The sequence below is a fragment of the Vombatus ursinus genome, unplaced genomic scaffold, assembly GCF_900497805.2.
Source record: "Vombatus ursinus unplaced genomic scaffold, bare-nosed wombat genome assembly UNPS02014198.1, whole genome shotgun sequence".
Taxonomy (NCBI): Eukaryota; Metazoa; Chordata; class Mammalia; order Diprotodontia; family Vombatidae; genus Vombatus; species Vombatus ursinus.
This window is the reverse complement of record NW_020953976.1, coordinates 676,182-701,187: the sequence shown is the minus strand read 5'-3', so window position 1 is coordinate 701,187 and position 25,006 is coordinate 676,182. Positions and strand designations below refer to the sequence as shown.

Sequence of the window (25,006 nt, the reverse complement as noted above, 5' to 3'; positions counted from 1 at the left end):
GGGGTCAGCCTGACCTCCACAGTAAGGAAGCTTTGGGGATTAGACAACTTTCTAGCCACATAAAGCGAGATTCCAACAATATTAATAAATGAGAAATAATCCCCAGGGTCCACATTAATCTCTTAAGGCAGCTCCCCAATTTGCTTCTCATCAGAATCAGCATTTTATTGTTGGGAGCTGTTCTCTCTCCCGGGCTGGCTTCTGAAAAGCCTTTGGCCAGAATCCATGGCAGCCCTACCTAGCTTTGCTCTGAAACTTCGAAACCCTGTCTCCAAAGCTCAGATCCATGCAGGTCACTAAGGCAGTAGATGTTAGAAGCAAATTCTAACCCAGGCTCTTTGAAGTCCAATTCAGTGATCTTTCTATAATGCTATGGCTGCCTCTGACCACTCCCTCCAAAGAGGAGAAGGGTTGTCCAGGGTAGGAGGGTCAAGCTTGTTCTGCTCTGTGCTAGGAGGAAGCCCCTTTGGCAGTGTTGGGCAGTGAAGAGAGAGAGGCAAGGAGGAAGTTTTCAGTTCAGTGAAAAGAAGAATTTTCTAACAATAAGAGTCCCGTGGAAGGGCAATGGAGAGGGGGGATGGAGTAGGGAGGTCACTTTGACAGGGACAGCTCATTTCTCGGGAATGGTAGGGGCTTCTTCCCTCTTCATGGGTCCCAAGTAGGAAGGGCTTCTTTGGACATCTTCAGGCATCCCATGGCTGCCTGCTCATTCTTGGCTTCATGCCCTTAGCACGAACATTGGACGGTTGTACATCAACAATCAATGGATAGGGGCACCTAGATGGCGCAGTGGATAGAGCACCGGCCCTGGAGTCGGGAGGACCTGAGTTCAAATCCAGCCTCAGACACATAACACTCACTAGCTGCGTGACCCTGGGCAAGTCACTTAACCCCAACTGCCTCACTAAAAAACAACAACAAACAACCCACAATCAATGGACAAGCTTTCATACAATGCCTGTTCTCCACCAGACACTGAAGATTCAAATGCAAATAATGAAACAACCCTGCCTGACAAGGAACTTCTAATGACAAAGACCACACGAGCATATGTTAAGTATGTAAGATGGATAAAAATCAACTTGTAAAGAAAGAAATGCAGTGTTTCAGATAAACTGCAGAGGAGAAACAAGCTGTTCTGAGACCAGAGGGAAAACCGGCCCTCACACAAATGTGCTGAGAGGATCTGTCTGAAGCTAGAGCAATGCCTGTGTTTAAAATGGTGGTACTGCATTGTGGCCCATCAGCTCATCTCCATACGACCTTTTAAGAGTCCTGAAGGACATGATAAAGTGTAAATCAAGTAAGTGTTTCAGAACTATGAGAAGATTATAAAAGAGTTGCTAGGGCCATACCTGCCAAAAAAGTGATTTTTTTTTTTTGTTTCACATTTCAATATGGGGAGAGTTCACTACTTATGAGGAAGCCCTGACTTGAGACATGAGAGACCAGAGAAGGAAAGAGAAGTAGGAGACAAGTGGATAAAAGCAGATAGAAGCAGGAGAGCAGCTGAGTGGGGACAGAAGGCACCACAGATGATGAAGGGAACTGCATGCAGACAGAAGACAGAAACTTACAGGAGCTGATTGAAGCTGGCAGAGAAAACCTACAACTGTTTTCTGGGAACTGCAGGGATGGGCGTCGCTCTGCTGGGAGCTGAATGACCCTAGGAAAGCAAGATTGGCGGCTAGTGCTGTCTACAGCCCGAGAGAAGGGAAATGTTTTGTTTGCCTTCTCTGGTGTGTGTGTGTGTGTGTGTGTGTGTGTGGGGGGGGGGGTGGCAGAGAGAAGAGACAGACAGAGACAGAAGCAGAGAAGAGACAGAGAGAGAAAGAGAAAGATGGAGGGAGAGACAGAGAGAGAAAAAGGAACATAGAGAGACACACAGAGATAGACAGAGACAGAGAGAGAGGAGGGAGAAACAGAGACAGAGAGAAAAAGAAAGATGGAGGGGGAGAGAAAGAAAGAAGCAGAGAGATAGAGAGAGTCAGAGAGATGGAGGGAGAGAGACACACAGAGAGACACAGAGAGAGAGAGAGACAGAGACAGAAAGAGAAAGATGGAGGGGGAGAGAGACAGAGAGAGCAAGAAACACAGAGAGAGACAGAGACAGAGAGAAAGGTTTTGCATTTGCTTTGCTGAGAGGTGATTGGACAAAGCAGGATCTTCTGCTAATGGAAGAGGTGGCTGGGGAAAGGCTGCAGGACCTTAACACAACTTATGAATATGGAGAGAGAAAGTCCACAGAAGACCAGAGCAAATCTGAGAGAGCTTAGCAGTTCTCTGATTTAAGGGAACAGTTTGTCACTGAAAGAGCTTAACATTTTCTCAGGATACTATCAAGGGTGTCCACGTGCTTTTCACTGCCTTAGCCCTGAGAATAATGTGAAGCAGCTTTGCCCAGTAAGAGAGCTCTGAAGACCCAAAAGAGAATTTTTTCAAAGGAGTTTTGCCCAATAGGGGATGTATGGAGCAGACCTCTCCCTAAAGAGATCAAAAGCAAGGCCAGGAGTCCAGAGTTCTGAATCACCCCGGGTGCCTAGGCTTCCCCACTCATGTGCCTCGGCTAGGTTTCTGAACGTGACTGTTCTCTCCCAAAGATACTATGCATTGCCTGAAAAGTATGACAAAGGTTCATAGGTGGACCATTCTAATTAGAACATCCCTGCTTTTGCCTTCTCATTATACATTAATGTTTATATGAACACATTAATTTACATTAGAAACGTTCCCTGTGTAAGAGTCAGTGGTGTTATTTGTAACTTGTTTTGTGTAAATGGGATTCATACAAGTGAGGGCTGGTAACCAGCAGCACCAGTCCTAGGACGCTATAAGAATACGAGGCCACGGTGATCCCCTTCTGGGAAAATCTCCAATCTCACCCAGTGGGGGTGAGCCATTAGGTGGGAGAGGAGCAATATGGATGTCACATGAGACAACACACCCAGTCTATAATTATATAGGCTCAGGTGTGGCTCAATGCCAAGCGTGAGCCTGCTTGGGATGGAGGAAGATAGGGCCAGGGTGCTGATGATTGGATTGATGCAAGTTGGCACCTGCCTCAAGATCCAGCATGGTGGGTTTGTGCAGATGTTTAGCCTGAGCCTCTGAAATGAGAACTGGGTTGGGGCCAGCTCTGGAGGGGGTGAGGGTTTGGGAGGTCTGTCCAAGGAAGGGGAAGGGGGTAGAGATGTGCAAAGCAGACAAGGCTAGAGCCAGCGGGGATTAAAAATGGAGGCCCAACAGTAGCCTCCCCTAGGCCAGGCCTAGGGCAGAAGGCAGCTTGTCTCTAGACTGCCCACTCCTGAGGCGTTACTGCCCACCCACCCTGCATAGTAAGGGAGCTTTCTTTGTCTAATGGAGCAGAGCCTTACCTAAGAGCTGGAACAGGCGGATCGGAGCAGGTGGGGCATCAAAGGCAGTGCTGGCCTCCATAAGGAAGCAGCCACGTGGCACGAGAGAAAAGCACCAGTGGCTTGCTTTATATTCACTGTATGAGGCACCTTAAGCTACTCTCTTCCCCTCTCTGGGCCTCAGTTTCCTTCTGTGTAAAATGAGGCGATCCTTCTGGTTCCGGTTCCTGCCCCTCCGTCCAGGACCTCCCGGCCCCCTCCCTAGCGTTGGCGTTTAGACTAGCATTAGTCTGCGCCTGACTCTCAGAGGTCTGTTTCCCTAGCTGGGCCTCAGTTGCCCCATCTGTCAAGCAACAGAACTTGACAATCATTTCTGAGCCTCCTTTCAGACAGAACCGTCTTCGGGTTAAGTTCTACTGGTTTGTGGAGACATGAGTCTGAGGGCAGCAGCGGCCGGAGATGTGAGGGGGAGAGAAGCCATAGAAGGGGATGGGGGGAGGGGAATGGAGGGAGAGACAAAAAGGAAGAGGAGAGGAGGGAGGGAAAGGGAGGGGAGGGGAGGAGGGGAAGAGAGGGGAGAGGAGAGGAAGGAAAGAGGAGGAGAGAGGGGAGAGAAGAGGAGGGAAGGGAAAGGGAGGGGTGAGAAGAGGAGGGGAGAGGAAGAAAGGGAGGGAAAGAGGAGGAGGGAGGGGAGGAGAGGAAGGGAAAAGGAGGAGGGCAGGCCCATGTAGAAGTTGGGGCAGGGGATAAGGAGCCCAAGAAAAGGGAGAATAGAATCAAGCAAAGAGAATCATAGACTCCCAGATCCACTTAGACATTAAGTGCAGTGGAGGAAACTGAGGCCAGGAGCAAATGTTTTGCTAAAGGCACACAGCCGACCAGGACCATTCCTCAGACTTGCTGCTTTCTGAACAAGGTCCCAGCTAACAAGACTCCAAGGAGTCAGTACACAGGCAGGGAGAGACTCACAGAGGTCATCCCATGTTCTCGGGTAGAGCCGCCCCATCCGAGGAGGAAGCTAATGGTCATCCCTGGAGGAAGCGGGAGAATGCTGAGCAGGGAGATAAATACTCCCCCTTCAAAAGCAGACCAAATGAGCAGGGCCTCCCTCACCCAGGGCCCCATTTTGCTAAGTCTCTTTGGGGTGTGAGGAGGCAAGGATCTATCTGCAGTCCTACGTCCCTGGAGGCCCTGGCCAGGACCATGGGCTCATTTCTCCTCACCCTACTTTCTTTTGGTGAGTCCCACGAGAGTGGGGGAGGGTCTCTACAGAGAAAGGGAGATCCCAAGGGGGCAGATCTGAGTGGGGAGGGGGTCATGAGATCCCCAGGGGGCAGGCCCGAGTGGGGAAGGGGCTGGGAGCCTGAATGGGGAGGGGCTGGGAGATCCCCAGGGGGCAGGCCTGAGTGGGGAAGGGGCTGGGAGCCTGAATGGGGAGGGGCTGGGAGATCCCCAGGGGGGCAGGCCTGAGTGGGGAGGAGGACTGACCAGACCAGTTGCATCACCTTGAGCAAGTCACTCTCCTGCTCCGAATATAAGTATCCCCGTCTGTGAAATTAGGGGTCAGACTTCATGATCTTAAGGTCCCTTCCAGCAAATGTTTCTCAACTCCTGGAGGCCCTGAGAGGTCCAGGAGTCAGACCCCAGGGGACATCCCCTCATCCCCGGGAGGGAAATCTGTCTGTCTCTCACCAGATCCTCTCCCATAGGGCTGTGTCTGAGCCTGGGGATCACAGCACATATTGGTGAGTCCCCTCTGCCCCCCAGCCCCTCTCCCTGATCAGCATAGACAGACATTCCCCTCAATGAGTCGGCCTCCAGAGCAGGAGCTAGGGGGAGAGGCTGGGGCTCTGGACCGAGCTGAGTCGGCAGGGAAGGCTGGGGTGGGGGTGGGGAGGAGTAGGGGGGCGTGACAGCCCTGGCTCTGGACTCTCGTCCTCTTCCAGTCACGCTCTCCAAACCCATCCTCTGGGCAAAGCCTCGCTCCATGGTCGCCTGGGGCACAGATGTGATCCTGTGGTGCCAAGGTCCCCCTGGAGTTGACATGTACCGCCTGGAGCGGCTCGACTCCCCCAGTGACTATAAGGACCAGCCTGGCCTTCCGGGGCCAGAAGCCCGGGCACGATTTCCCCTGGGCAGTGCGCTGGCCTCTGTAGCAGGCAGGTACAGATGCTCCTACAGGAATGGGAGTCACTGGTCACAGCCCAGCAACCAGCTGGAGCTGGTGGTGACAGGTGAGGGGGGACACTGCTGAGACCATGCAGCCCTGAAGCCTGGGAGCTGGGTGGGGGGAGGGGAGCCCAGGGGCAGTGGGGGAGGGGGACCAGAGGTGGGGGGAGCCCAGGGGCAGCAGAGAGTGGGGCCAGAGGCGGGGGGAGCCCAGGGGCAGCGGGGGAGGGGGACCTGAGGTGGGGAGATTATCTTCCAGCCAGAGAAAGAGGAAGGCTGAGCTTCTGTACGCACACAAACACACACACAAACTCACACACGTACACACCTGTACAAACATGCCCAGCCCACCAGGAACAGGAGCTCCCCTGTAACATTCTATCTCCTCCTTCCCAGGCTTGTATGACAAACCCTCCTTCTCCATCCTGCCCGGCACCGAGGTATCTTCTGGGGAGAGTGTGACATTCTCCTGCAGCTCCAAATTTGGCTTTAATACGTTTACAATAGCCAAGGAGGGCAGAGCCGGCATCTGGAGGACTCAGGAAGGGAGGTCTCCCGTCCACTTCCCCATCCCTACGGTGACCACCAGCCACAATGGCACCTACCGATGCTATGGGTTTGACAGTCACTTTCCCCATCTGTGGACAGCCCCCAGTGAACCCTTGGAGCTCCGGGTCAAAGGTAAAGGATCCCCAGCCCAGCAGAGGCCGGAAAGCTCATGGGAGGTCCCTGGGAATCTGAGGCAGGGGACCGAGACAGAGATCCTAGAGTCTGAGAATGGGTAGAATACTTCTTGCCCAAGGCTAGCAAGCTTCCTGAACAATCAATGCATTGTTGCTTCTGGAGTTCTGGAGTCAAGCTGAAATGAGTTGAATTGAATCGAATCGAGTTGAGTCAGACTGAGCTGAGCTAAGAGCAGAGAAAGACTTGGGATAGTCCAGGGGCAGTGTGGTGGAGTGGAAAGAGCCCTGGCTTTGGAACCAAACTTGGGTCTGAATTTGGGCTCTGCCACTTGTCGGCTGGTGATTTGGTGCCATGCCCCTTAACTTCTCTGAGAAGTCTGTAAAATGGGGGGTGGGCTAGCTTCCATCCAGCTCTGTCTCTGAGACCTCTTCCAGGTCCAGATCAGCAGGGCTGAGGAAGAAGAGAAACAGGGGACCTGAGATAGAGGAGAGAGACATCTTTTACTTTCCCTACTCCTAGGAATTCCTCAAACTCCCTCCCCAAGAGAGTCAAATACTCCAGCTGGTGAGTAAGGGGACCTCTAAGTTCCAGGTCAAAGGCTCCCCAAGATGGGCATCTGCCCCCCCCCCAACTCTCACTGGCCGGCTGTCCTCACTGTGGAGGGAGGAGGGGCTCAAGGCTAGGGCTGTCCCCAGGGAGATGAAAAGGACTGGAGAAGGGTCTGGGTGGTCCCTGAAAGATGCATCCGGGCGCACGGCTCTGCTGCCAGGATGACTAGCTCTGCCGAGTAACCAGCTTTACAGCCTTCCTCTCTCTGGACCTTAATTTCCTCCTTAGTATAAATAAGGGGGTTGGACTCGGTGATCTGTAAGAGCCCTTCCAAACTGAACTTCTGGGTTCCCTCTGATAACGACAGGCAGAATACTCAGGATACTCAGACCATGGGTGGGGGAGGGCTCAGGGCAGACACAGGGAGGTTGGCCAGCCCTTAACCCTCCCCCTTCTCTCTTCTCCATTTCCAGGAGCTCCCACATCCCCCCACATATCCCCAGATAAGGTGGACATCCCAATAGGTGAGCTGGCCAGACCTCCCAACTCTGGAGGGGAGGGACCTCCACATTTCGCCATCCCTGCCTCCCTTCTGACTCAGGGCCCCTATGCCCAGGAAACTTAGGGGCTGAGAGGCTAGCTTCCAGGACAGAAGGCCCCTTGAACTGGCTGACTTAATGTGCCTGAGGCCTCAGCCAACTTACTGAGGTAAAGGGGGACCTCCAAGCCAGAGATCTCATACAACAATGGACCCTAAGTTCTGAGCTATGTCTCAGAGACTCCATCCTCCGGTACCCAGCCAATAACAGCCTTATCCTCACAGGTCTCACTTCCCAGGATTACACTGTGTCCAACCTTGTCAGATTGGTCCTGGCTGGATTGGTAGTGGCTGCCCTGGGGGTACTTCTGGCTGAAGCCTGGAGGGCAGAATTCCACACACTTTCAGGGTCCCCTTCCCAGGCCCAGGGCCCAACAGCTCCACAGGTGAAGGAATTGCCGCCCTAATGATCCTGGACCCACACTGTTGATCCACAGAGACTGGTCTCAGGGTGGGAGGTCGGGGTGAGACGCCTCAGGGAATTCTAAGGGTCTGCCTAAAGCCATGGGGCAGAGGAAGAGGGAGTGTCTATGAGTCTGTTGGGTCCAGGGACCTGCCAAGGACCTTCATAAAGTACAGAGAAATATTGGTAAGCCCTTGTGTCTGTGTGTCCATCCATCCATCCATCCATCCATCCATCCATCCATCCATCCATCCATCCATCTATCCTTATCTGGATCTAAGGCCTCCTCATGGACCAGGGGCAGGGAACCTCCACCTAACACTCCAATAGAGCGTGCAAGTCAATGCTACCTAAGTGTATGGACACCAATGTACACCCTTATCTTACAGAGCGGGACACATAGGCCTTGGGAGGGGAAGACATTTGCTCAAGGTTATAGAGCAAATAAAAGACAGAGCTGGAGCTGGAATCCAATCGGAAGCCTCCCTCCACTGGGCCCTGGGGGCCTCTTTCCTTCTGGCCTCTTTCCTGGGCTTCCTCCCAGTTTGGCCACCATGACCCAACTCTCTGCTTCCAAGCTCTCGAGGAGGCATGAACTTGATGGGACATCCTGCCCAGAGCAATGCTGCCTCCTGTTCCCATCCTTCCGGATCCACCTCCTCCAGGCAGCCTTCCCTGACCTGACCCTGAATCGGGCTGTCTAGACTCAAGGGCCAGGGGCCTCTCCCTCCCTTCCTTCTTCCCCCTCCCCCAGCCGACACACCCAAGAGGAGAAGTGAATTGATAACAACAGCTCCCATCCATCTCTATTAACTTTAAGCTTAGAACAACAGACATCCTGCCTAGGCAGGAGGGAGAGGGCTCATCCCTGTCATACAAATGAGGAAACTGAGAAGAGAAGGCTACCCAGGTAGTGGCCGCAGGGACGAGCTGAAAAATCTGTCCAGGAGCCCCCCAGCACCAAGCCTGGCTCAGAAGAGACCCTTCAGAAAAGCTGTTGGGTTCCATAGTGCAAGATATAGACCCAACATGGAGGGTGTAGGAGCCAGGGCTTGGAGCCAGGCTCTGGGTGCCAGATGTGCCCTTAGTCACTGTGGGAGCCAGGGAGGAGATGCTGTCTCCTGTCCTCACTTGTCTGCTCTGTCAAACGGGGGGTGTTTAAGCCCTTCCTAGCTCTGAGCCTGGGGGCTCTGGGAAAGGCCAGTGAGCAGGACTTGGGGTCCTAGGGTCCTGGTTCTGCTCCTTAAGTATCTCCTCCCTGGGGCTTTCTTCTTTCTCAAAGGAGGGATGGGACCAGATGAAGACTAAGGGAGACTGTTGTTGTGTTGTGTTGTGTTGGGAGACTCTGGGATTCCTGAGTCCAATCTCTGACCAGTGCAGCCTCCGGGTCCAACCCAGGGACCTGCCACCTTCTGGGTGATCCTAAGGAGAGGAGAATCCAGGACAGAGCCTCCCCTCCAGCCCAACAGCCCTTATGCCTCAGGGAATGAGCAATGTCTCCCCGACAATACCCCAGGCTCCCTGGGTCAGGCTCCAGAGAGACAGAAAGGAAGGAGAAAGAAGGCCGCCCCTGGAGACCCCTCTGAGCCAGAGGAAATGAGGAGTGGCCGGTGTAGGGATCACCCTAGTAATGAGTGAGTGGGTGGGTGAGGGGCAGAGCTGGGAGCCCTTCCCTGCTTCTCCAGCTGAGGGCTGGATGTAGGGAGCAGATACTGGGCAGTCCACCAGGGAAGCAGACGGGCTTCCTGGGGAGGATGGAAATGGAAGGGGGAGGGGAGGGATCTCAGCACTGACTGCTGTCCCACCTTCTCCAGGGCTCCCAGGAGGGCAGCCTTGGCTGAGCGGATGCAGGGACCGCTGGGGAGACCTGTGCTCCTGGCCCTGGAAGGACCCTCAGCCCTTCCCCCCCTGATTCTGGGTCTCTCTTCCTCTTCCTCCCACTCCATCCTGTCTAGTACCATTCCCATCCCCCCATCAGCTGAATCTGGAAGCTATTACTTTCCCAACCCAGGCTCCAGGAAATTCCAGGCCAGGAAGCCGAGCAGTGGGGGCACGGGGCGGGGGGGGGGGTGGGGTGGGCATGTCCGAGGGCTCTGAAGCATCTCCTTCAGCTCAAAAGTGCCCTTTAGCTCCTAAGCCTCTAGAGAAATTCCAGCCTCCTCCCCCCTTGCCCTTATCCCTAATCAAAGGGCGGTCCAGCCCCCTGCGGGGAATTCCTGGACAGCTGGCCCTTTAAATCCCAGAGCCAAACTTTTTGGGCTGACAGAGGGAGGGATGGGGAGGAGGGGCCAGGGACTTAACCCTCCCAACCCCGAGAGGGGCCAGACTGGGCGTAGGCTCCTGATCTTCGGGATCCCGCTCCTGCCTCCCTTCCTGTCATGGCCCCCTCAAACTGGGGCTGACCTTCTGCTGGGCCTGGCCAGGTAGGATGAGACTCGGATGCCCGGATCCCTGACGGGGTGGAGGCTGGTAGGCTGGATGCCAGGGTCCCTGAGTGGAGCAAGGGCTGGGGGCTCAGACGCCTGGGTCCCTGAGGCCCCTCCTGGCTCTCCCTTTGCCAGGTGAAAGGAGGGGGTGCTTGAGGAGGATTTGGTGGCGGACTGAAGGGGGCCCTGCCCCAGCAGAGCGGAGCTGGCCACGACTGAGGACCCTCCCGGGGCCCAAGGATCCCCCTAAAGAGTAAGGGGGACGGTGGGATGGATGGGCCCAGCCCCTGGGCAAAGAAGCCACGTGGGCGAGGGGTGGGGTAGGGTAGGCTGGAGGGTGGAGGGTGCTCAGACTAGGATAGGTTCCCCGCCCCCCAGCCCTCTGCTGGAACTGGAGAACCAGTCCGGCGGGGTCCAGGTGGGTGTGATTTCCGCCTGGGAGGGACTGGCATGTTTGGAGGGGGAGGGGGGGTGACCCAGGGACACGTGGAGAAGGAGGATACTGAGGGGAGGCAGCTGGAGGAAGTCGAGAAGCTGCCCAAGGGGGAGGGAGAGAGAAAAGGGACTCCCAGGGGAGCCAGGCCCTCCAGGGGAACCGTTGAGCTTTACCCACTGGAGATGAGCAGGGGAGGACAGCCCAGGTTTTCAGGGAAGCCTGGCTCAGGAGAGATGGGGGCCTTTTGGAATAGGAGGGAATGCCTCTTTCCCGCTCCACCTCCCCCACCCCTCAGTGCTGACCTGAGCCTCTCCTCTCCTCCAGATGCCCATCCTGAAACAGCTGGGCCCGGCCCTGCCCAAAAAGCGTTTGGACCGAGATGCCATCTCAGCTCCGCTGGGTGACTTTCGGCACACCATGCATGTGGGACGTGGGGGCGATGCCTTTGGGGACACGTCCTTCCTGAGTCGCCACGGCGGCGGGGGCCCCACCCCGTCCCCTGGCCCCTCCCCAGCCCCCTCTGTTGCTCCGTCCCCAGCCCGCCCAGCCCTGCCACCCCCCACCGCTCCCCAGCCCCCACGGCCCTCGGAAAGCCAGTCCGACTCCCGACCGGCCGCTGCAGACCCTTTTCTGTCCTTTCACTTGGATCTGGGGCCCTCCCTCCTAGAGGAGGTGCTAGGGGTGATGGATCGCGGCGCCCTGGCAGACGCAGGAGCTGCCCCGAGTGCCCCCAACGGCGGGCTGCTGACCTCCCGGTCGGGCTTCGGCTCCGAGGAGGACCTGGATGAAGTTATCGGTCTGTAGAGGTGCCCACAGGGGCTGGCCGTGTCGCCCGGGACCCAGGCCAGGGGCCTGACTTGGCCTTGCCTTATACCAGAAGTTTTTATGCGAAGCCCCCTGTATAGCACCCTTCTTCCTCTCCCTCCTCCCCCCCCCTCCATGCCTAGCCAATCCCCCCCCCCAAAAAAAATCTTTATATATAAAGACATATCAACCATTTATTTCAGCTGCTTGGGCTAGAGTGTTTGTGGCAGGGACATGGGACGTGGGCTCAGCCCGTGCTCGTACTCCTCAGCCCCGAGTTAGTCGGGGGGGGGAGCCAGGACGCTTGTGTTTGAATCGCAACTGGGCGCCCTTCTGGGCCTCAGTTTCTCTTTTAGGTCCTTTCCAGGCCCGTGGCAATAGTAACAACCTCTGGTGTTGCCACAGGGAGGGCTTTACGACCCGCTCTTCTCTGAGCCACATCCCCACCCTTACGGGGGCACGATAGATAATCTCCCTGGGCGGGGGGGAGAAAAGGAACAGAGCCGGGCTGGAACCGCAGGCGCCGGCCTCCGAAGAGCGAGTCCCTTTAAGAGCCTCACCCCAGCCTTCGAAGGGGCGTGGCCAGCGAGGCCGGAAGAGCGGACCGGTCACCGGTCCCAGCAGCGAGACCTTTGCCCGGGGCGCGGCGGCCGGAGCCCCGGGACTGCAGCATGGCGGAGGCGGGGGCGGGGGCGGGGGCCCCGGCGCCCATCTGCCGGTTCTACTTGGAGGGGCGCTGCCGCTTCGGGGCCCGCTGCCGGCTCCCCCACCCCGGAGCCCGGGCTGAGCCTCCGCCGGGGCCGCCGTCGGGGCCCGAGGGCAAGAAGCCGTCCATGAAGACCGCCCAGGCTGTGATCGACCGCATCCGCTGGGACCCTCACCTGGACCCCGCCGACTTCTCCGTGGGCTACCTGGACCGCTTCCGCGGCGTGCAGGAGGAGCCCTTCACCGCCTTCTGCTGGGACGAAGAGCTGGCTGCGCTCGGCCCCGGGGTGCTGGCCGTGCCCCAGCACCGCATCCGCTACTTCCGGCACCGCGGCCGCCTCGTGTGGGACCGCGCGTCCCGCACCGACCTCGTCTTCGGCTCGGCAGAGGGCCGTGGCACCACCATCCTGGACGGGCTCGCCGCGGCCGGCGCCCCGGAGGAGGAGGACGAGGAGAACAAGGAGGACGGCCGGCCAGACACAGAGTCCGGCGCCCCGGGGGAGGACGGCCTGCAGGGGACCGAGTGCCCCCCCTGCCCGAGCAGCGGCTCGGAGACCTGGCGAGGGACCCACGACGGCAGCACAGGGCCGGAGCTAGAGACCAAGCGTAGCACTTCGACCCAGGGGCTGCGTCCCACGCATTTCGTGGCCCTGATGATCACTGACCCGGAGCTTCGGGCGGCAGTGGCCAGGGCCCGGGCTCGCCTGATACAAGCGGAGGCCTCCGCGGGCAGCAGCCTGGTGGGCCTCGAGGCCCTCGAGGCCCTCCACCTTACGTTGGTCTTGCTTCGCCTGGCAGGCCCCGGGGAGGTGGCCGCAGCTGCCCGGGCACTAAGATGCCTAGTCCGGGCGCCCAGCTTCCGCTACCCAATGGCGCTTCGTTTCCGGAACCTAGCTTGCTTGGACCGGAGGGTGATCTACTCCATCCCCAGCCCTGGCCTCGAGGACCTGGCCCAAGGCCTGGCACAGGGGCTAAAGGCGGAAGGCTTTCAGGTTCTGGAGCCCCCGGAGGAGTTAGGCCCTCACCTCACTTTGGCCAAACTGCCTAGGGGGACCCCCGGGCGCCTGTCCCTGCCAGAGGCCGAGGAGGGGGCAGAGCTGGGCAGCCAATCAGTGGAAGGGCTTCAGCTCTGCTCCGTAGGGGGGCTGCAAGGGGCTGGGGGCTGCTACTCCATATTAGCCCAGGTCCCCCTAGGCCCCTCCACCCAGCCCAGGGCTCTCAGCTAGAACCTGGCCTTATCAGCCCTGCGGGAGGGGCCCCCCCAACCTCAAGAGGCAGACTGCTCCAAACAAATTGATACCTTCTTCCCTCGCCTCCTGCCTCAGTGGCACCTGGACAGTGCCCCTTGAGATGAGGGCTACAGCAGCAAAGGGGGGGGAAAGAAAGGCCAGCCACAAGTGTCTGTTCATTCTCTCTCTCTCTCTCTCTCTCTTTTTTCTTTATTTTTTTCCAAACCGTGCTCAGCACTCCTTGGTTGCAGGGAAGGGAGGGAGGGAGGAAGGAAGGAAGGTGGGGAAGGATGGTGGGGAGGAAGGGGGAGGGTCAGAGGGAACAGGAACATCTGGAAAGGAGAGGCAGCCTGACAGTCCAGCTGTTTTCGATCTCATTGCACATTATTGAGTTACATGGTAGAAAAGGAGGGAAAGAAGAGGGGTTGAAAAGAAAGGGGGGAGGGGAAAATAATTTAAAAAATAAAATAGCAAAGGAAGAAATGATGCGACCTGGTGACCCATGGAGGCAAGAAGGGGAAAGGAGGGATGACCTTTTTACCTGTGCAGAACCAGAAGGGGGAGGGGAGAAAGAGAAAGGGGGAGGGGGAAAGAAACCAAAACAGACACTGGGAAGGGAGGAAAGGGGGGGACGGAGTAAGACATGGAGACAACTTTATACAACTTGAGATGCATCAGACTTGTGGTCCCGGCGGCTCCCACGGCGGTGATTGGGCATTCGTGGTGACGTCCTCTTGGCTGCAGCAGCGTTTCAGGGTGGGGGGGGTAGGTGTACAGTCTGAAGCAACTCCCCCCAGCCCCAGACAAGATGAAGCCCCCCCCCCTTTGGGGGAAAGGGTAGCAAGAGTCTCTTCAAGGTGGGGGGTGACAGCAGAGTGCAGGATCGGGGGAGGGTCGTCATCCCCCTGGGGCGGGCTGAAGACACCCCCTCTTCCTTCTTCCCCCCAGCCCCCTCCTGCATGGGGGGGCATGGGGCACCGGCCGGGCGCCTGGGACGAGCTCAGGAGAGAAAGAGAGAAAACACTGAGAGAGCGTTAGTGGGGGGGTGAGAGATCAGGGCAGACAGACCTACAGACCCACGGCCCACCACCCGCTCTCCAAACCCTCCCCACTCCCCGCCCGTGGCCCACTCAAGAAAATAAAAACGTAGAAAAATTCTCTGTACAAAATCCCTGGGGTTTCAAAGGCGAGGAGAGAGGAGGCAAAGGCTCCAGCCAGGCCTCTCCCGTATGTACATCCCGGTCTGTGGCTCAAAGAAACCAGTTTAAACCAGTAAACGCTGATGGGGGAGGGCACGGGGAGACCTCCACCAGCCCCTTCTTGTCCTTCCTAATCCCCCCAGCTGGCCCTGGCCCCACCCCACTCCCTACAGGCGCTCAGAAGGTGGGCAGCTGCGCCACGCTGAGCCGGCAGTCGATGCTGGTGTTGTCGGGCCCCAAGTAGCCCAGGCCCAAGGGGGCCAGAAAGGCTCGGCAGGCGGCCTCGCCCTCGAAGGCCAGCTCCCCCTGCACGAAGGAGACGGGCAGCGCCGGGCGGAAGCTATGGAGACAAGAGGAGACATGGATGAAGGGCGGGGGGAAGAGACGGGGCCCAGGAACCCACAGGAAATGGGTCGTCCGCCAACCCCCACCCCCAGTCCCAGCTGAGGGGCCCGACTGGGGCCCCCAGGATGCCCACCCCCCCAGAGCAAAAGGCAGGCTCCACTGGCCGCTGCCAAGCCCACCCCGGCACCCTTCGCGCCCACTTACCTGTGCAGGGAGGTAGGGGAAAGAGAGGGGGCAAAGACAAGGACAGAGGGTAAAGGAGCCAGGAGTCCGAGGCTCCCAGCCCTCAGAGTGGGGCACAGCTCAGGCTGTGGAGCTGGGAGAAGGAAGACAGAGGGAAAGAGAAACAAGCTAGCTACAGGGCAGGAGGAAGCCAAGGCTTGCGGACGGACACGCACACATGCACACCAGGAGCAGCTAACCAGCCAGCCACCCACAGGGCACACACCACACACGGGCACTCACAAGGAAGCAACACAAACAGCCGGCACGCGTCAAGGGGCCCCAGAAGCCCCAGACAAGGCCCCAGATCAGCAAGACTGGAAGGGCAGCTCCATCTAGAAGACTTGGCCAGCCCTGCACTCTCCCGGCTGTGGCCTCAGCAGCGTGCCCTGCAACCACCATCCGGGCTGCCGGGCCCCAGGGCAGGCTCCAAGAGCTGGTCAGCCCAGCACTGGCTTTCAAGTCAGAAGACCTGGGTTCAAATCTGTGCTCAGCTCCTTGAAGGACCTTGGGCACTCCCTTCCCTGGGGGCCCCCACATGTCTCACTGGTAAAACCGGGCGGTAGACTAGATGTTCCTGAAGGTCTCTCCCAGTTCTAAGTCCTATGATCTGAAACCTCGGCATTCTGACGGACTTCCTAAGGAAGCCAACTGCAGATGGGAAAGCTTGGTGGAGACACACAAGTTTGTTTTCCAGTCCAATTTTGCACGAGTGCTCCTTCCGTGCAGACTGGAGTATGCATCAAAGCCGTGCCCCAGCCTCAGCCTGGCTGCTGCCTGAGGACAGGAGGGACAGCTTCCTGTCCAGATCAGGAGTCATCCCAACAGCAGAGTATCTGCCTGGCTCTGGGCAAACAAAAGGCCTTTCCTCAGACTGAAAACTGGCCGGCACGTGGTTCTTGCTACACGTCCTAGAGCGTGAGCAGCTACGAGAGACTGGCCATGGAGATGGCCACATGGGCTAGAGAAGAGCCAGTAGAAAAGGTCAGCTGTGCCGGTCTACACACAAATGTCTGAAGCACAGCGAGGAAGCTCCAAGCACAAGAACGAGAGAACGTCGCAAGGAGCGAGCTGGAACCTCGACATTCCAGACCCTCGCTGGCCTGAGACCCACGACCAGAAAATGCCTCCAGAAAGGTTTCCTTTGCTCTCAGCAAACAGAGCAGTTAACGGGGTGAAAGTCAGGGCAGCATCAGGTTATGTTAAGATATATTTATGAGAGAAAGATCAGGATTCAGAGCTAAGAACCACGCCCCAAGCAGACTCTAGGGTGCCTGCCCACAACTGGGGCAAAGCGCCCAAGCCCAGGCGAGGGACGCCAGGGAGTAGTGCAGCTACCTGTCGACACTAGGGGCTCTCTGACAAGAGCGGAGCCGCTAAGGACCTCCTGCTTCTGGGTCGGATCGGTGGAGGAGGGGGCCTGTCGGGGCAGCTAGGCCCAGCCTCATGGGCCACCCAGGTTTGGGGAGTTTTCCAAGGTGTCAAACAAAGAATCACAGGGACCCCAACAGTCTAAAATTCTGCTGAGGAAACTGGCCAAGAAGGGTGGCATGGTCTGAAGGAGACGCAGAGAAAAAAAGGGGGCCGCCTGAAGAAGCCTGTGCAGATGACCACGGACCTTTCACGAGGCGAGATCTGCCTTGGCCTATGTGCATAAAGGCCTTCCACTCCTCATGCCTCAGGCTCTTCCCCCAAGTGAGTGAGGGTCTCACTGCGGCCTAGCCACAGCAGAGGAACTCAACCCCTAAGTTCCTGCTGTTTCACCTACGCAGCGATGGGGCGTCACAGTGCGCAGAGCGCCACGCCAGGAGTGAGAAAGAAGAGTTTCAATCCTGCTTCAGATACTTAACTAGCTGTGTGACTCTGGGCAAAGCACTTTACCTCTGCCCCCGTTTCTCCACGTGTAGATTGGTGAAAAAAAAAAAACCAGTATTTTCCTTTCAGGCATGTTGTGAGAATCAAATGAAATAAAGCTGAAAAGTGCTTAGCACCCAGCAGCCATGCAGCATCTGGCACAGAGTCGCCACTTAGTAACTATGTGTTTGTGAGTCTCCTTCCTTGCTTGCATTGTTTAGTAAAACTGTAAAACTACAATATAAAAACTCCCCACAGGCCTGAGGGCTGGAGTTCGGCAAGCCCTGTTCTACATGAAACTAAAGTCCACATACAGAAGACGGCAGCAAGAACAAGTCCATAGAGACAAACAGGAAACACAGGCTAGCTGCGTAAGGCTCAGAATGCCAGACAAGCAAACGGTGGTTCTTCCAATGGCAGCCTTGGAAAAGAGGATCAATGATGTGTCCAAGTGGGGTAGGCTCACTACTGGGTGGTCAAGGGAGAGCGGGCACGCCCAAGGGGAGCTCTGGGGAAAAGACGGAGAGACGCCTGGCCAAGAGGGCACTGCCACCCAGGACAGAGATGACCAAGTGTCCCGGAGAAGTCCAAGGCCCCTGACCTACAGAAACATCATCGTTGGGTACCACAGGTAAGGCCCAAGATGGGGCTGAGCCAAAAGCAGATGGATAACCCTGAGACACTGGCAAATGCCAAGGGGACAGGCGGGCTGGAGAATGCAGAGGAGCCAGCACAGGTGGCTTCCCCCAAAAGAGATCGGGTCCCACTGACCTTTCCTTTCTGGACAGAGCTACTGAGCTGCTCCATCAGGGGCACACCCTCTAGTCTGCCTAGACAAAGCATCAGATAGTCACCCGGAAAAAGCTGTGGGTTAGAAGAGAGTCCGTGCAATAACGATGCCACCTAACCTCCGAACAGCTGGTACCAAAGCTGACACGTGAATGGCTAGCTCGGTGTCACTTTGGAAGGCTCAAGCATACACAGCTTCACTTAGCCAGGAGCTCAGAGGCCATCTAGCCCAGCCTTTCTGTGTTTGTTTTTACAGATGAGGAAACTGAGGCCCAGGGGGATTTAGGAACTAGCCCAAGGTCACACAAATAGCACATCGTCTGAGGCGGAATTCGAACCCAAGGCCTCTGACACATCCACTTGCTCTGCACCTCACCCTGCCCATCTCTAGCAGAGAATCCCACGGACCCTTAATAATCCTACCAATGACTTGAATAAATAAAGGCAGAGATGGCCAAGTGACCAGAGCACAGCTGCCGCAAATCTGGGCACAGCAGTCCCACACTGGGTGACTTCTGAAAGCCTACCACATGGGGCTGAACCTAGGAAGATGAGATTCCAGGGGGATCCAGAGGAAGTCAACCACCTCCCCCCAGGCTCCACACAGGGAGCTGGTCTGGGGCCTTCCTGGCCTTCCGACACCACAGGAGCCAGCACCACGCATGCCATCTGGGGCACAACATATAGCAACAAGGAGGCCTGGGGTCCACCTGCACAGCCCCCACCTGGAGAGTCCTGTGTGCACTTCTGGAAGTCACACTGGAAGTAGGACAGCAATTAGCTCAAAAGCTGCCCAAGGCGGGGGACCCGGGAGGACCAGTTAGCCAAACCAGGGGTGCCTGCCCTGCAATGCAGACGTCTCGGCAGGGCGTGAGAACCAGCTGCAAGGACTCCAAGGCTTGTCCCGGAAGGGAGGCCTGGGAGCGATGGGGAGAAGCTGCCAAGAGGCCACCTGAGGCTGAAGGGCAGGAAAAACCCGAGACTCTCCAGCAGCGTCCCGAGCCCTCTCAGAGGCCAAAGCGGCACCGCCACTTTTCAAGGACATCCTAAAGGGGCTTCCTCTGGGGGGCCCGGGCTGGACTAGATGGCTCATGAGGACCTTCTGAAGTTGAGACTCTCTCCCAAAGGCCCGCCGGGCCGGGGGACTGCCCCCAAACAGATCCTGGGCCTTATCTATGACTCAGCCCAGTGACTGCTTAACGATGCTTCTAAACTAACTCAGAAACCACGTATGACAGACAGATATGAATAGAGGCTTCGGAAGGAACAAGAGGAAAGGGTGGGGGGCTAAGAGGAAGACAAGAGACAAAAGGTCAGAAGTGGGAGATGCCAGAGGAGCTGGTGGGAAGGATGAAGGATGAGCCAGGGACAACAAATGAGACAGGAGCTGAGAGAAGGAAGAATGCAAGGGGGTAGGGGGCCGGCACACCGGGAGGGCCAGCCAGTGAGGAGGGAGGGGACCGGCGATGGGGGCAAAGGGAGAAGAGGAGAGATGAACAGCAGGCAGATGGGAGGGGGCAGGCACAGCAATGAGGATGTGGGGGGACTGGGCAGCCCTCACATACGTTTTGATCATGGCCTTGAGAGCAGCCTTCCGTTCCCTATCAGCAAATTTGTCCACGAGGTAGCCAGACATGCAGGGTGCATTCCGGTAGAGCTGGAAGAAACGGTGGTAGTTGCCCAGGGCCCAGGCTGCCCGCAGTGCCAGAGCATGGGCGACACAGGGGTCTGCCTTCAGCTCTCGCGTCAAGTAAGCCAGTTCTGTGGTGATGTCTGCAGGAAGAGGAGAAGGAGTGAGTGCCCCCCACCTCTTCTGAAGAAATCGCCCCCACCCCCACCGTGACATCCGCGCTTCCCACCCGAGCTCACCCCCAGAGTTCTTGGTGAACATGTAGTAGAGGATGCGATAGGCAGTGAACTCCCCTACGTTGCCTGGCAGGCTCTCTGTGTATAGTGACTTCAGCTGCGTCTGGCACTGGTTAAACTCTTCATGGTCACCCTGAAGGGAACAAAGAGGACAGATGAGGCACCAGCCATCGTAAAAGAGGATCATCTGGATGGGAGGACTGGCACAGGGAAGACACAGGGCACTACCAGTGCGCGAGGTGGACAATGGATGGGGGCGAAACCTGGCGATGCGTCGGTAAGGCGGGTGAAAGGAGGAGTGGGAAGACAGGGACCCAGTGACCAGATGGCTGGGGCTACGGGGCAACAAGGACCGGTTCTGGCCTGCGCCTCCCTCACCTTTTCCAGGGCGATACGCGCGTGTGTCTCATACACCTCCACCGTGAACTCTGTTCGGACGCCTTGTACCTGAGGAAGGAAGGACGTGTTTCAGACACCCCAGAGACTCCAGCTCTCCTCGCCCTTGGCCCCTTGCCGCTCTCAGTTCCCCTGGCCCGCCGTGCCCGCCACCCCCAGCCTGGGCTGGGCCACAGGACTCACGGTCAGGTCCTGCCGAATGGACTTCATCTGTTCACAGGCAAAGGCATAATCCTGCTTCTCCTTCCAGTGAGACTTCACCATGGACAGCGACTTCTTCAATACCTGAAAGGGAGGGGACGATTCTGACCTCAGGCCGAGAAAAGACTGCAGGGGTGACCCTAACTGGGGATTCAAGGGCAGGCTTGGGAACTGGTGTGGATGGAGAGTACCCACAACAAGAAGAGAATCATGGGAGAAGGGGAAGAAATCAGGCCCCAGTCTCAGGGCAGAGGGCGGTCATGCTGTCGGCTTCGGGGAAAGGGCTGTCCTGGGCCAGCCCACCAAAGTCCACTCCCTCGGAGCAGTCACATCAAGGTCAAGGGCCCTGAGAATCACACTTACAGCCACAGGCCTCACAGTGGAGGGGTCTGGCGCACAGGTAAGTCGGAGGTAGTGTTTGGTGATGTCCGGGCAGGTTCCCACAATCTTGAGCTCATTCCAGTCAGGGTCGGTGCTCCCACCATCCAGGCTGCCCATCTGTAGTATCAAAGGCTCCAGGCGTAGGCGCCGAGAATGCCCATGTTGGAATCGAGCGGCCCGCTTCTGTTTCTTCAGCTCCCGCTCAGGGTCCTCACACTCCATGGCTGCCACCGGCTTCTTGCGACTGCGCTTGGCGGGGACGAGGTCATGTCTGTACGAGGGGAAGACCATTAGACACAATCCAAGCCGGTTACCGGACAAGGGCACCGAGGACGCAAAGAGCCCCAACCACAAAGAAGCTTCTGGGGAAGATGATAAGGGATGGGGATGCGGACTGGGGAGCTCCCTGCAGGAGGCGGCACCCTGATCCCTGAGGGCAGGCCCAGGACACAGCCTAGCTGGGGCAGCCCCTCAGTCCTCTATCCACAACACGGCCTCCCCCTTCCTCTGTCGGGCCTTGACTCTTCCTAGCCCCCAGAAATAGCCCGGTCATCCTCGGTGATACTTCCTCACCTCAGGAACCAGAGGCCTCACCTTTTCCCACGCTGCACACGCCCTCGGCCCCGGTCCACGTGAGCACCCCGGCCGCCCCGGCCTTTGGGTGGCGGATTTCTTCGGCCCCCTGGATGACACTCGCTGCCCGAGTAGGAGCTGTCAGAGTCTGAGTGTGAGTCACTAGGGAAACACGGAGCGGGGAGGGAAAAAGACTGGGGGGTCAGGCCAGGCCCAGGCCAGGGCTCCAAACAAGACGAGGAACTCTCGTCTGCTAGGCCCCGTCTGGCCCGGATCTCCCACCCAGTGCCACTGCCATTACCTGCGGCGGAAATGCCGGGAAGGGGAGCGGGAGGAAGAGCGGGAGCGGGAGTCTGTGCTTGAGGAGGAGCTGTTATCCTTCATGAACACATTCCGATTCCCAAACTTGGTGCCGAAGCCGCTGCCGCGGCCCCGGCCAGCGCTCCCAGTGCCCCCCGCCCCCCGCTGGGGCTGAGTCCCACCGCCCCGCGGTGCTCCCCCCGCTCCTCGGGCAGGGTGCAGGACAGCTGAGGCTTCCCACCGCTTCTTCTTGGGGCTCTCAGTTGCAGAATCCCTGCTCAGCCTGGAGAGAGGTAGAGAAAAGTCATTCCCCTCCAACCTTAGCTCTGGATTATTGGGTACAGGGACTCACCCCCTCTGCCCAGCAAACTGGCAAGTGACCGAGGGCTGCCGCCGCCAGGAGAACAGTCAGGGCCAAGCCCCATGGGAGCGTGCCCTCCTCTCCTGCCGCGGCTGAGCTAGCCGGCACTCAGACACTGCGTGACGGGCTCAAGGGCTCGCAGGGGGCTGGCAGAAGCCCGAGCGCATGCGACCCGCCTCCCCTTCCCTCCACTGACCCCGGCAGCGGCTCTCGGCTCCAGTCAATGGTATAGGCCGAGCCGTCCTGGAGCCGGGCCTGCAGGACCTCTTTGAGAAGCTTCTCCGTCCGGTCCTTATCCTCCTCAGACTCGCAGGCGGTGAAGCACCGCTGCACATACTCTTTCATGTCCTGGGGCCAGTCTTCGGGCTTCCCCGATAAGTTCCGATTTTGGGGCATGCTGCAGGGGAGGAGGGGAAAAGGAGAAGGGAGAAGTGTGAAGGAAGCGCCGCGTGGCCTTGACCCTCCGCCACACTCACAGGAAGAAGGGGCCGGAAAGGCTAGGAGAGGCCCCCAGGCAGGCTCGGGCTCGAGAGCTGGGGAAGGCGGTCACCTGTGGCTCTGCGGCTTGTCCGGATTGGCCTGGGTCCCAAAGCCGCTGTGCTGTCCCTCAGAGCTAGAGCTAAAGTTCTGGCTGGTGACCACAAAGGGCCGTTTCTGGATGTTGAACTTGACGCTTCCTGCCCCTGGGGCTTCTGGGAAAAGTGGGAAACAGCAACAATAAGGGCCAAGGTTGCCTTTCTCCTCACGGACCCCCAGGACTCCCAAAGAGGAGGGGGGAAAGAGGATGCACCATGAGGTTGTAAGTCACTCGGCAAAGAAGAGCAAGCCTTGGCCCTAGTTTCTAAGGGAAGGAGGCAATTCCAGGAGAGGGCCCAGAGCAGACTTCAGTGCATCCAAAACCCCGGGGGGTTTGTCTCCCCCTCCCACCAGGAACTCCCTGACCTTCACCCGTGGGGCTCCTATAAGTTGAGGTTGTCTATTCCTAACACTGTCTCAGTGACCAGGGCCCTCTTAGCCCAAACTGGCCCGAAGAGAGCCCTCAGAAACTCACGTTTCATACGGTTCCACAGCTGCTGTCCTTTCTTGGGCTTGGGAGGTTCTGAGTAACTGTGCTGCCCATAAGCCTGACTGGTGACCGGGCTAGCTTGCCCATGCTGGCCCGGGGAGGCCCCGGGCTGAGCCCCGCTCCCCATCGTGTGGCCTGTGTGTTGGGGGGGTGGGGGTGGCTGAGGGGGCTGGGCTGCTGGTAACTGCTGAGGAGGGGCCGGGTAGGACATCGTGTCTTCCATGCCAGGAACAGGAGGCTAGCAAGATAAGAAATGTGGTTGCTGGAGGAGGGCCTTAAGAGTCAAAGCCATGGTCTAGCCAATCAGCCCACAAAAACACAAGGTCAGCCTCAAACAGATGAAAAGGTAATTGTGAAATGTTTAACGAGATACAGATCATAATGTTAATTTGGTTTTTTTCCCCCTACATTAACGTATGACCCACAGAGATGTTTCTATTTGAGTCTGACCCTACTGTTCCAAACATTTGGCTTGGGGAAAGGGGAAGAAGGAAGTATTTATGGACCCCACTGACAGCCTGGTGAAGCCTATGGACTCCTTTCTCAGACTTCGTTTTTTTAAATGATGAAAATGCTGTATTTCCACAAGAAGTTATTCAAAATAAACATCGTTTTTATGCCTGTCCAATTCGGAATCACCAGAAATTTCTCCATGGGGAAGAACCCGAGGCTGACAGAAGGTAACTGAGGGGTAGGGGAGGCAATAGCCAGGTTCACAAATCAAAGCAGGAAGGGTCCTCAGGGCCCCAGATTTCAAGCCTGCTACTTGACAGATGAGCGAACCAAAGACAGAACCACGTGGTCATATACGTATATCATCTACAGGACCAATCCATCAATGGAGCGCCTCCAAACTGCCACAAGAGTTCTCCTGCCAACATCCCCTGGGGTCGTGCAAAGAGGATGCCCATTTTATCAATAAGGAAGTTCAAGTTCAGAAAAGTAACTTGCTCTCTTACCACAGCATTGACTTTAGGCCATCCAGCCCTACCCCTTCTCTTTACACAGGGGAAACAGACTGACACTTCACCCACAGGAGCACGCACCCATAAATGCTGGAGGCCAGGCTCCAAGCCAGGTCTTCTGGCCCTGAGCCCAGGCCTCTTTTCCTTATGCCACAGGATCCAGGTCCCCGTAAGGCCCTGCAACCTTTGGCTCTGGGACTCCATGGATCTCCCCAGGAGGCAGCAGCCAAAGCTGGGTTAACCAAGATTGTCATCCCCTCTGCCAGGGGAAGGTGAGCTCTGTGGCATAACTAATTAAAAAGAGCTCTGCAACCTTGGGAAAGTCACTTCACTTCCATGGGCCTCAGTCTCCTCATCTGGAAAACGAGAGGTGTGGATTTAAGATAGACTAATGTCCCTTCCAACAAGGAACCTATGACCTTCTGACTGATCCCAGCCCAGAGCTCAAACTCTCAACACAGGCCTCAGGCCTCTGGCTCCTGGGAAGCAGGGTTGAGATCATGAGACCCTAAGGCTTTTTACCTGGGTGAGAGCTCCCTGGTGCTGCCCAGGAGTCGCTGCCTGCTGTGGTGCTGCTGTCGCATAGGTGGTGGTCAGGCTGTACTGGCCTGGGGAGCCATAGCTTTGGTACATGTTCTAGGAGACAGGCCAGCGGTCAGTGGGGATGCCAGCATGGACTCCCCTTTGGCCCCCTCCCTCCAGTCCCCGGCACTCACCATAGGGTAATAGTAATTGTAGGGGTAGGCATAGTTGTATTGCTGGTACCACTGGTAATACTGCTGCTGCTGGAGCGCGGCTGCATCGGCCTGAGCCACATACTGAAGGGACACAGGTGGGGGGGCAGGGCACAGAGTGAGGGACACAGACACACACCCTCCTCCCAGGTGCTCCGAAATACACTTGGGGAAAAGAGGGGAAGGGGCAAGAATGATTCCACTCCAGCCGCCCGGCCTCGCGCTCTTTAGTACCAAGTAGAAAGGTCGGGGGTCGTGTTCCCATCGCCTCCAGACGCTACTCGTGGCGCTTCCCCAGGAGTGGCCCCATCTCCCCCCACCCCCCTCCATTCCGCAGGGCGCCCTTTCCCCTCCCCCTCCCCACACAGCCACCCGGGGCGGGGGGGGGGGGGGGGCCC

The 25,006-nt window shown here is 57.5% G+C and overlaps 4 protein-coding genes across 7 annotated transcripts in view; 3 read left to right on the top strand and 1 right to left on the bottom strand.

Annotated features, from left to right (window-relative positions):
* Positions 1-4,189: 4,189 nt before the first annotated feature.
* On the top strand, positions 4,190-7,946 carry LOC114041876 (platelet glycoprotein VI-like). Of its 2 annotated transcripts, none has more exons than XR_003568951.1 (7): positions 4,190-4,590; positions 5,063-5,098; positions 5,300-5,587; positions 5,919-6,203; positions 6,726-6,770; positions 7,229-7,463; positions 7,579-7,664. XR_003568951.1 is itself a non-coding variant. In XM_027860540.1 (7 exons), the coding sequence occupies exons 1-7, from the start codon at positions 4,335-4,337 to the stop codon at positions 7,758-7,760; spliced, it is 1,143 nt and encodes a 380-aa protein (XP_027716341.1). In that variant the 5' UTR covers positions 4,190-4,334; the 3' UTR covers positions 7,761-7,946. The 2 variants fall into 2 exon arrangements, 1 of the variants encoding a protein (XP_027716341.1); XM_027860540.1 differs by having other exon boundaries at positions 7,229-7,279; positions 7,579-7,946.
* Positions 7,947-9,902: 1,956 nt separating this feature from the next.
* On the top strand, positions 9,903-11,619 carry CDC42EP5 (CDC42 effector protein 5). The gene is made up of 3 exons (XM_027860546.1): positions 9,903-10,179; positions 10,318-10,435; positions 10,943-11,619. Exon 3 carries the CDS (start codon positions 10,943-10,945, stop codon positions 11,420-11,422), a length of 480 nt encoding a protein of 159 aa, XP_027716347.1. The 5' UTR covers positions 9,903-10,179; positions 10,318-10,435; the 3' UTR covers positions 11,423-11,619.
* Positions 11,620-12,093: 474 nt separating this feature from the next.
* LENG9 (leukocyte receptor cluster member 9) lies at positions 12,094-13,426 on the top strand. The gene has a single exon (XM_027860570.1). It carries the CDS (start codon positions 12,094-12,096, stop codon positions 13,351-13,353), a length of 1,260 nt encoding a protein of 419 aa, XP_027716371.1. The 3' UTR covers positions 13,354-13,426.
* A 105-nt stretch (positions 13,427-13,531) lies between these two features.
* LENG8 (leukocyte receptor cluster member 8) overlaps positions 13,532-25,006 on the bottom strand; it is an 11,937-nt gene continuing 462 nt past the window's right edge. Inside the window, exons 3-15 of one of the 3 annotated variants that reach the window (XM_027860519.1) lie at positions 24,591-24,773; positions 24,397-24,510; positions 22,895-23,147; positions 22,394-22,535; positions 22,040-22,240; positions 21,484-21,765; positions 21,204-21,344; positions 20,592-20,880; positions 20,211-20,312; positions 20,010-20,078; positions 19,635-19,764; positions 19,331-19,538; positions 13,532-14,895 (exon numbers count right to left, since the gene is read on the bottom strand). In XM_027860519.1, the coding sequence (XP_027716320.1) occupies positions 14,733-14,895; positions 19,331-19,538; positions 19,635-19,764; positions 20,010-20,078; positions 20,211-20,312; positions 20,592-20,880; positions 21,204-21,344; positions 21,484-21,765; positions 22,040-22,240; positions 22,394-22,535; positions 22,895-23,147; positions 24,397-24,510; positions 24,591-24,773 (2,277 nt within the window). In that variant the 3' untranslated portion in view covers positions 13,532-14,732. Of the gene's footprint in view, positions 19,539-19,634; positions 19,765-20,009; positions 20,079-20,210; positions 20,313-20,591; positions 20,881-21,203; positions 21,345-21,483; positions 21,766-22,039; positions 22,241-22,393; positions 22,536-22,894; positions 23,148-24,396; positions 24,511-24,590; positions 24,774-25,006 lie in introns of all 3 variants that reach the window. The other 2 variants (XM_027860520.1, XM_027860518.1) reach the window with 2 other exon arrangements.

What these genes read in the sequence shown, in the direction of transcription:
- LOC114041876 (XM_027860540.1), top strand. Translation starts at nt 4,335, where the DNA reads ATGTTCTCGGGTAGAGCCGCCCCATCCGAGGAGGAAGCTAATGGTCAT. An exon ending in CCTCACCCTACTTTCTTTTG is followed by an intron (nt 4,591 to 5,062) that starts GTGAGTCCCACG and finishes CCTCTCCCATAG; the next exon opens with GGCTGTGTCTGAGCCTGGGG. An exon ending in GGGGATCACAGCACATATTG is followed by an intron (nt 5,099 to 5,299) that starts GTGAGTCCCCTC and finishes GTCCTCTTCCAG; the next exon opens with TCACGCTCTCCAAACCCATC.
- CDC42EP5 (XM_027860546.1), top strand. Translation starts at nt 10,943, where the DNA reads ATGCCCATCCTGAAACAGCTGGGCCCGGCCCTGCCCAAAAAGCGTTTG.
- LENG9 (XM_027860570.1), top strand. Translation starts at nt 12,094, where the DNA reads ATGGCGGAGGCGGGGGCGGGGGCGGGGGCCCCGGCGCCCATCTGCCGG.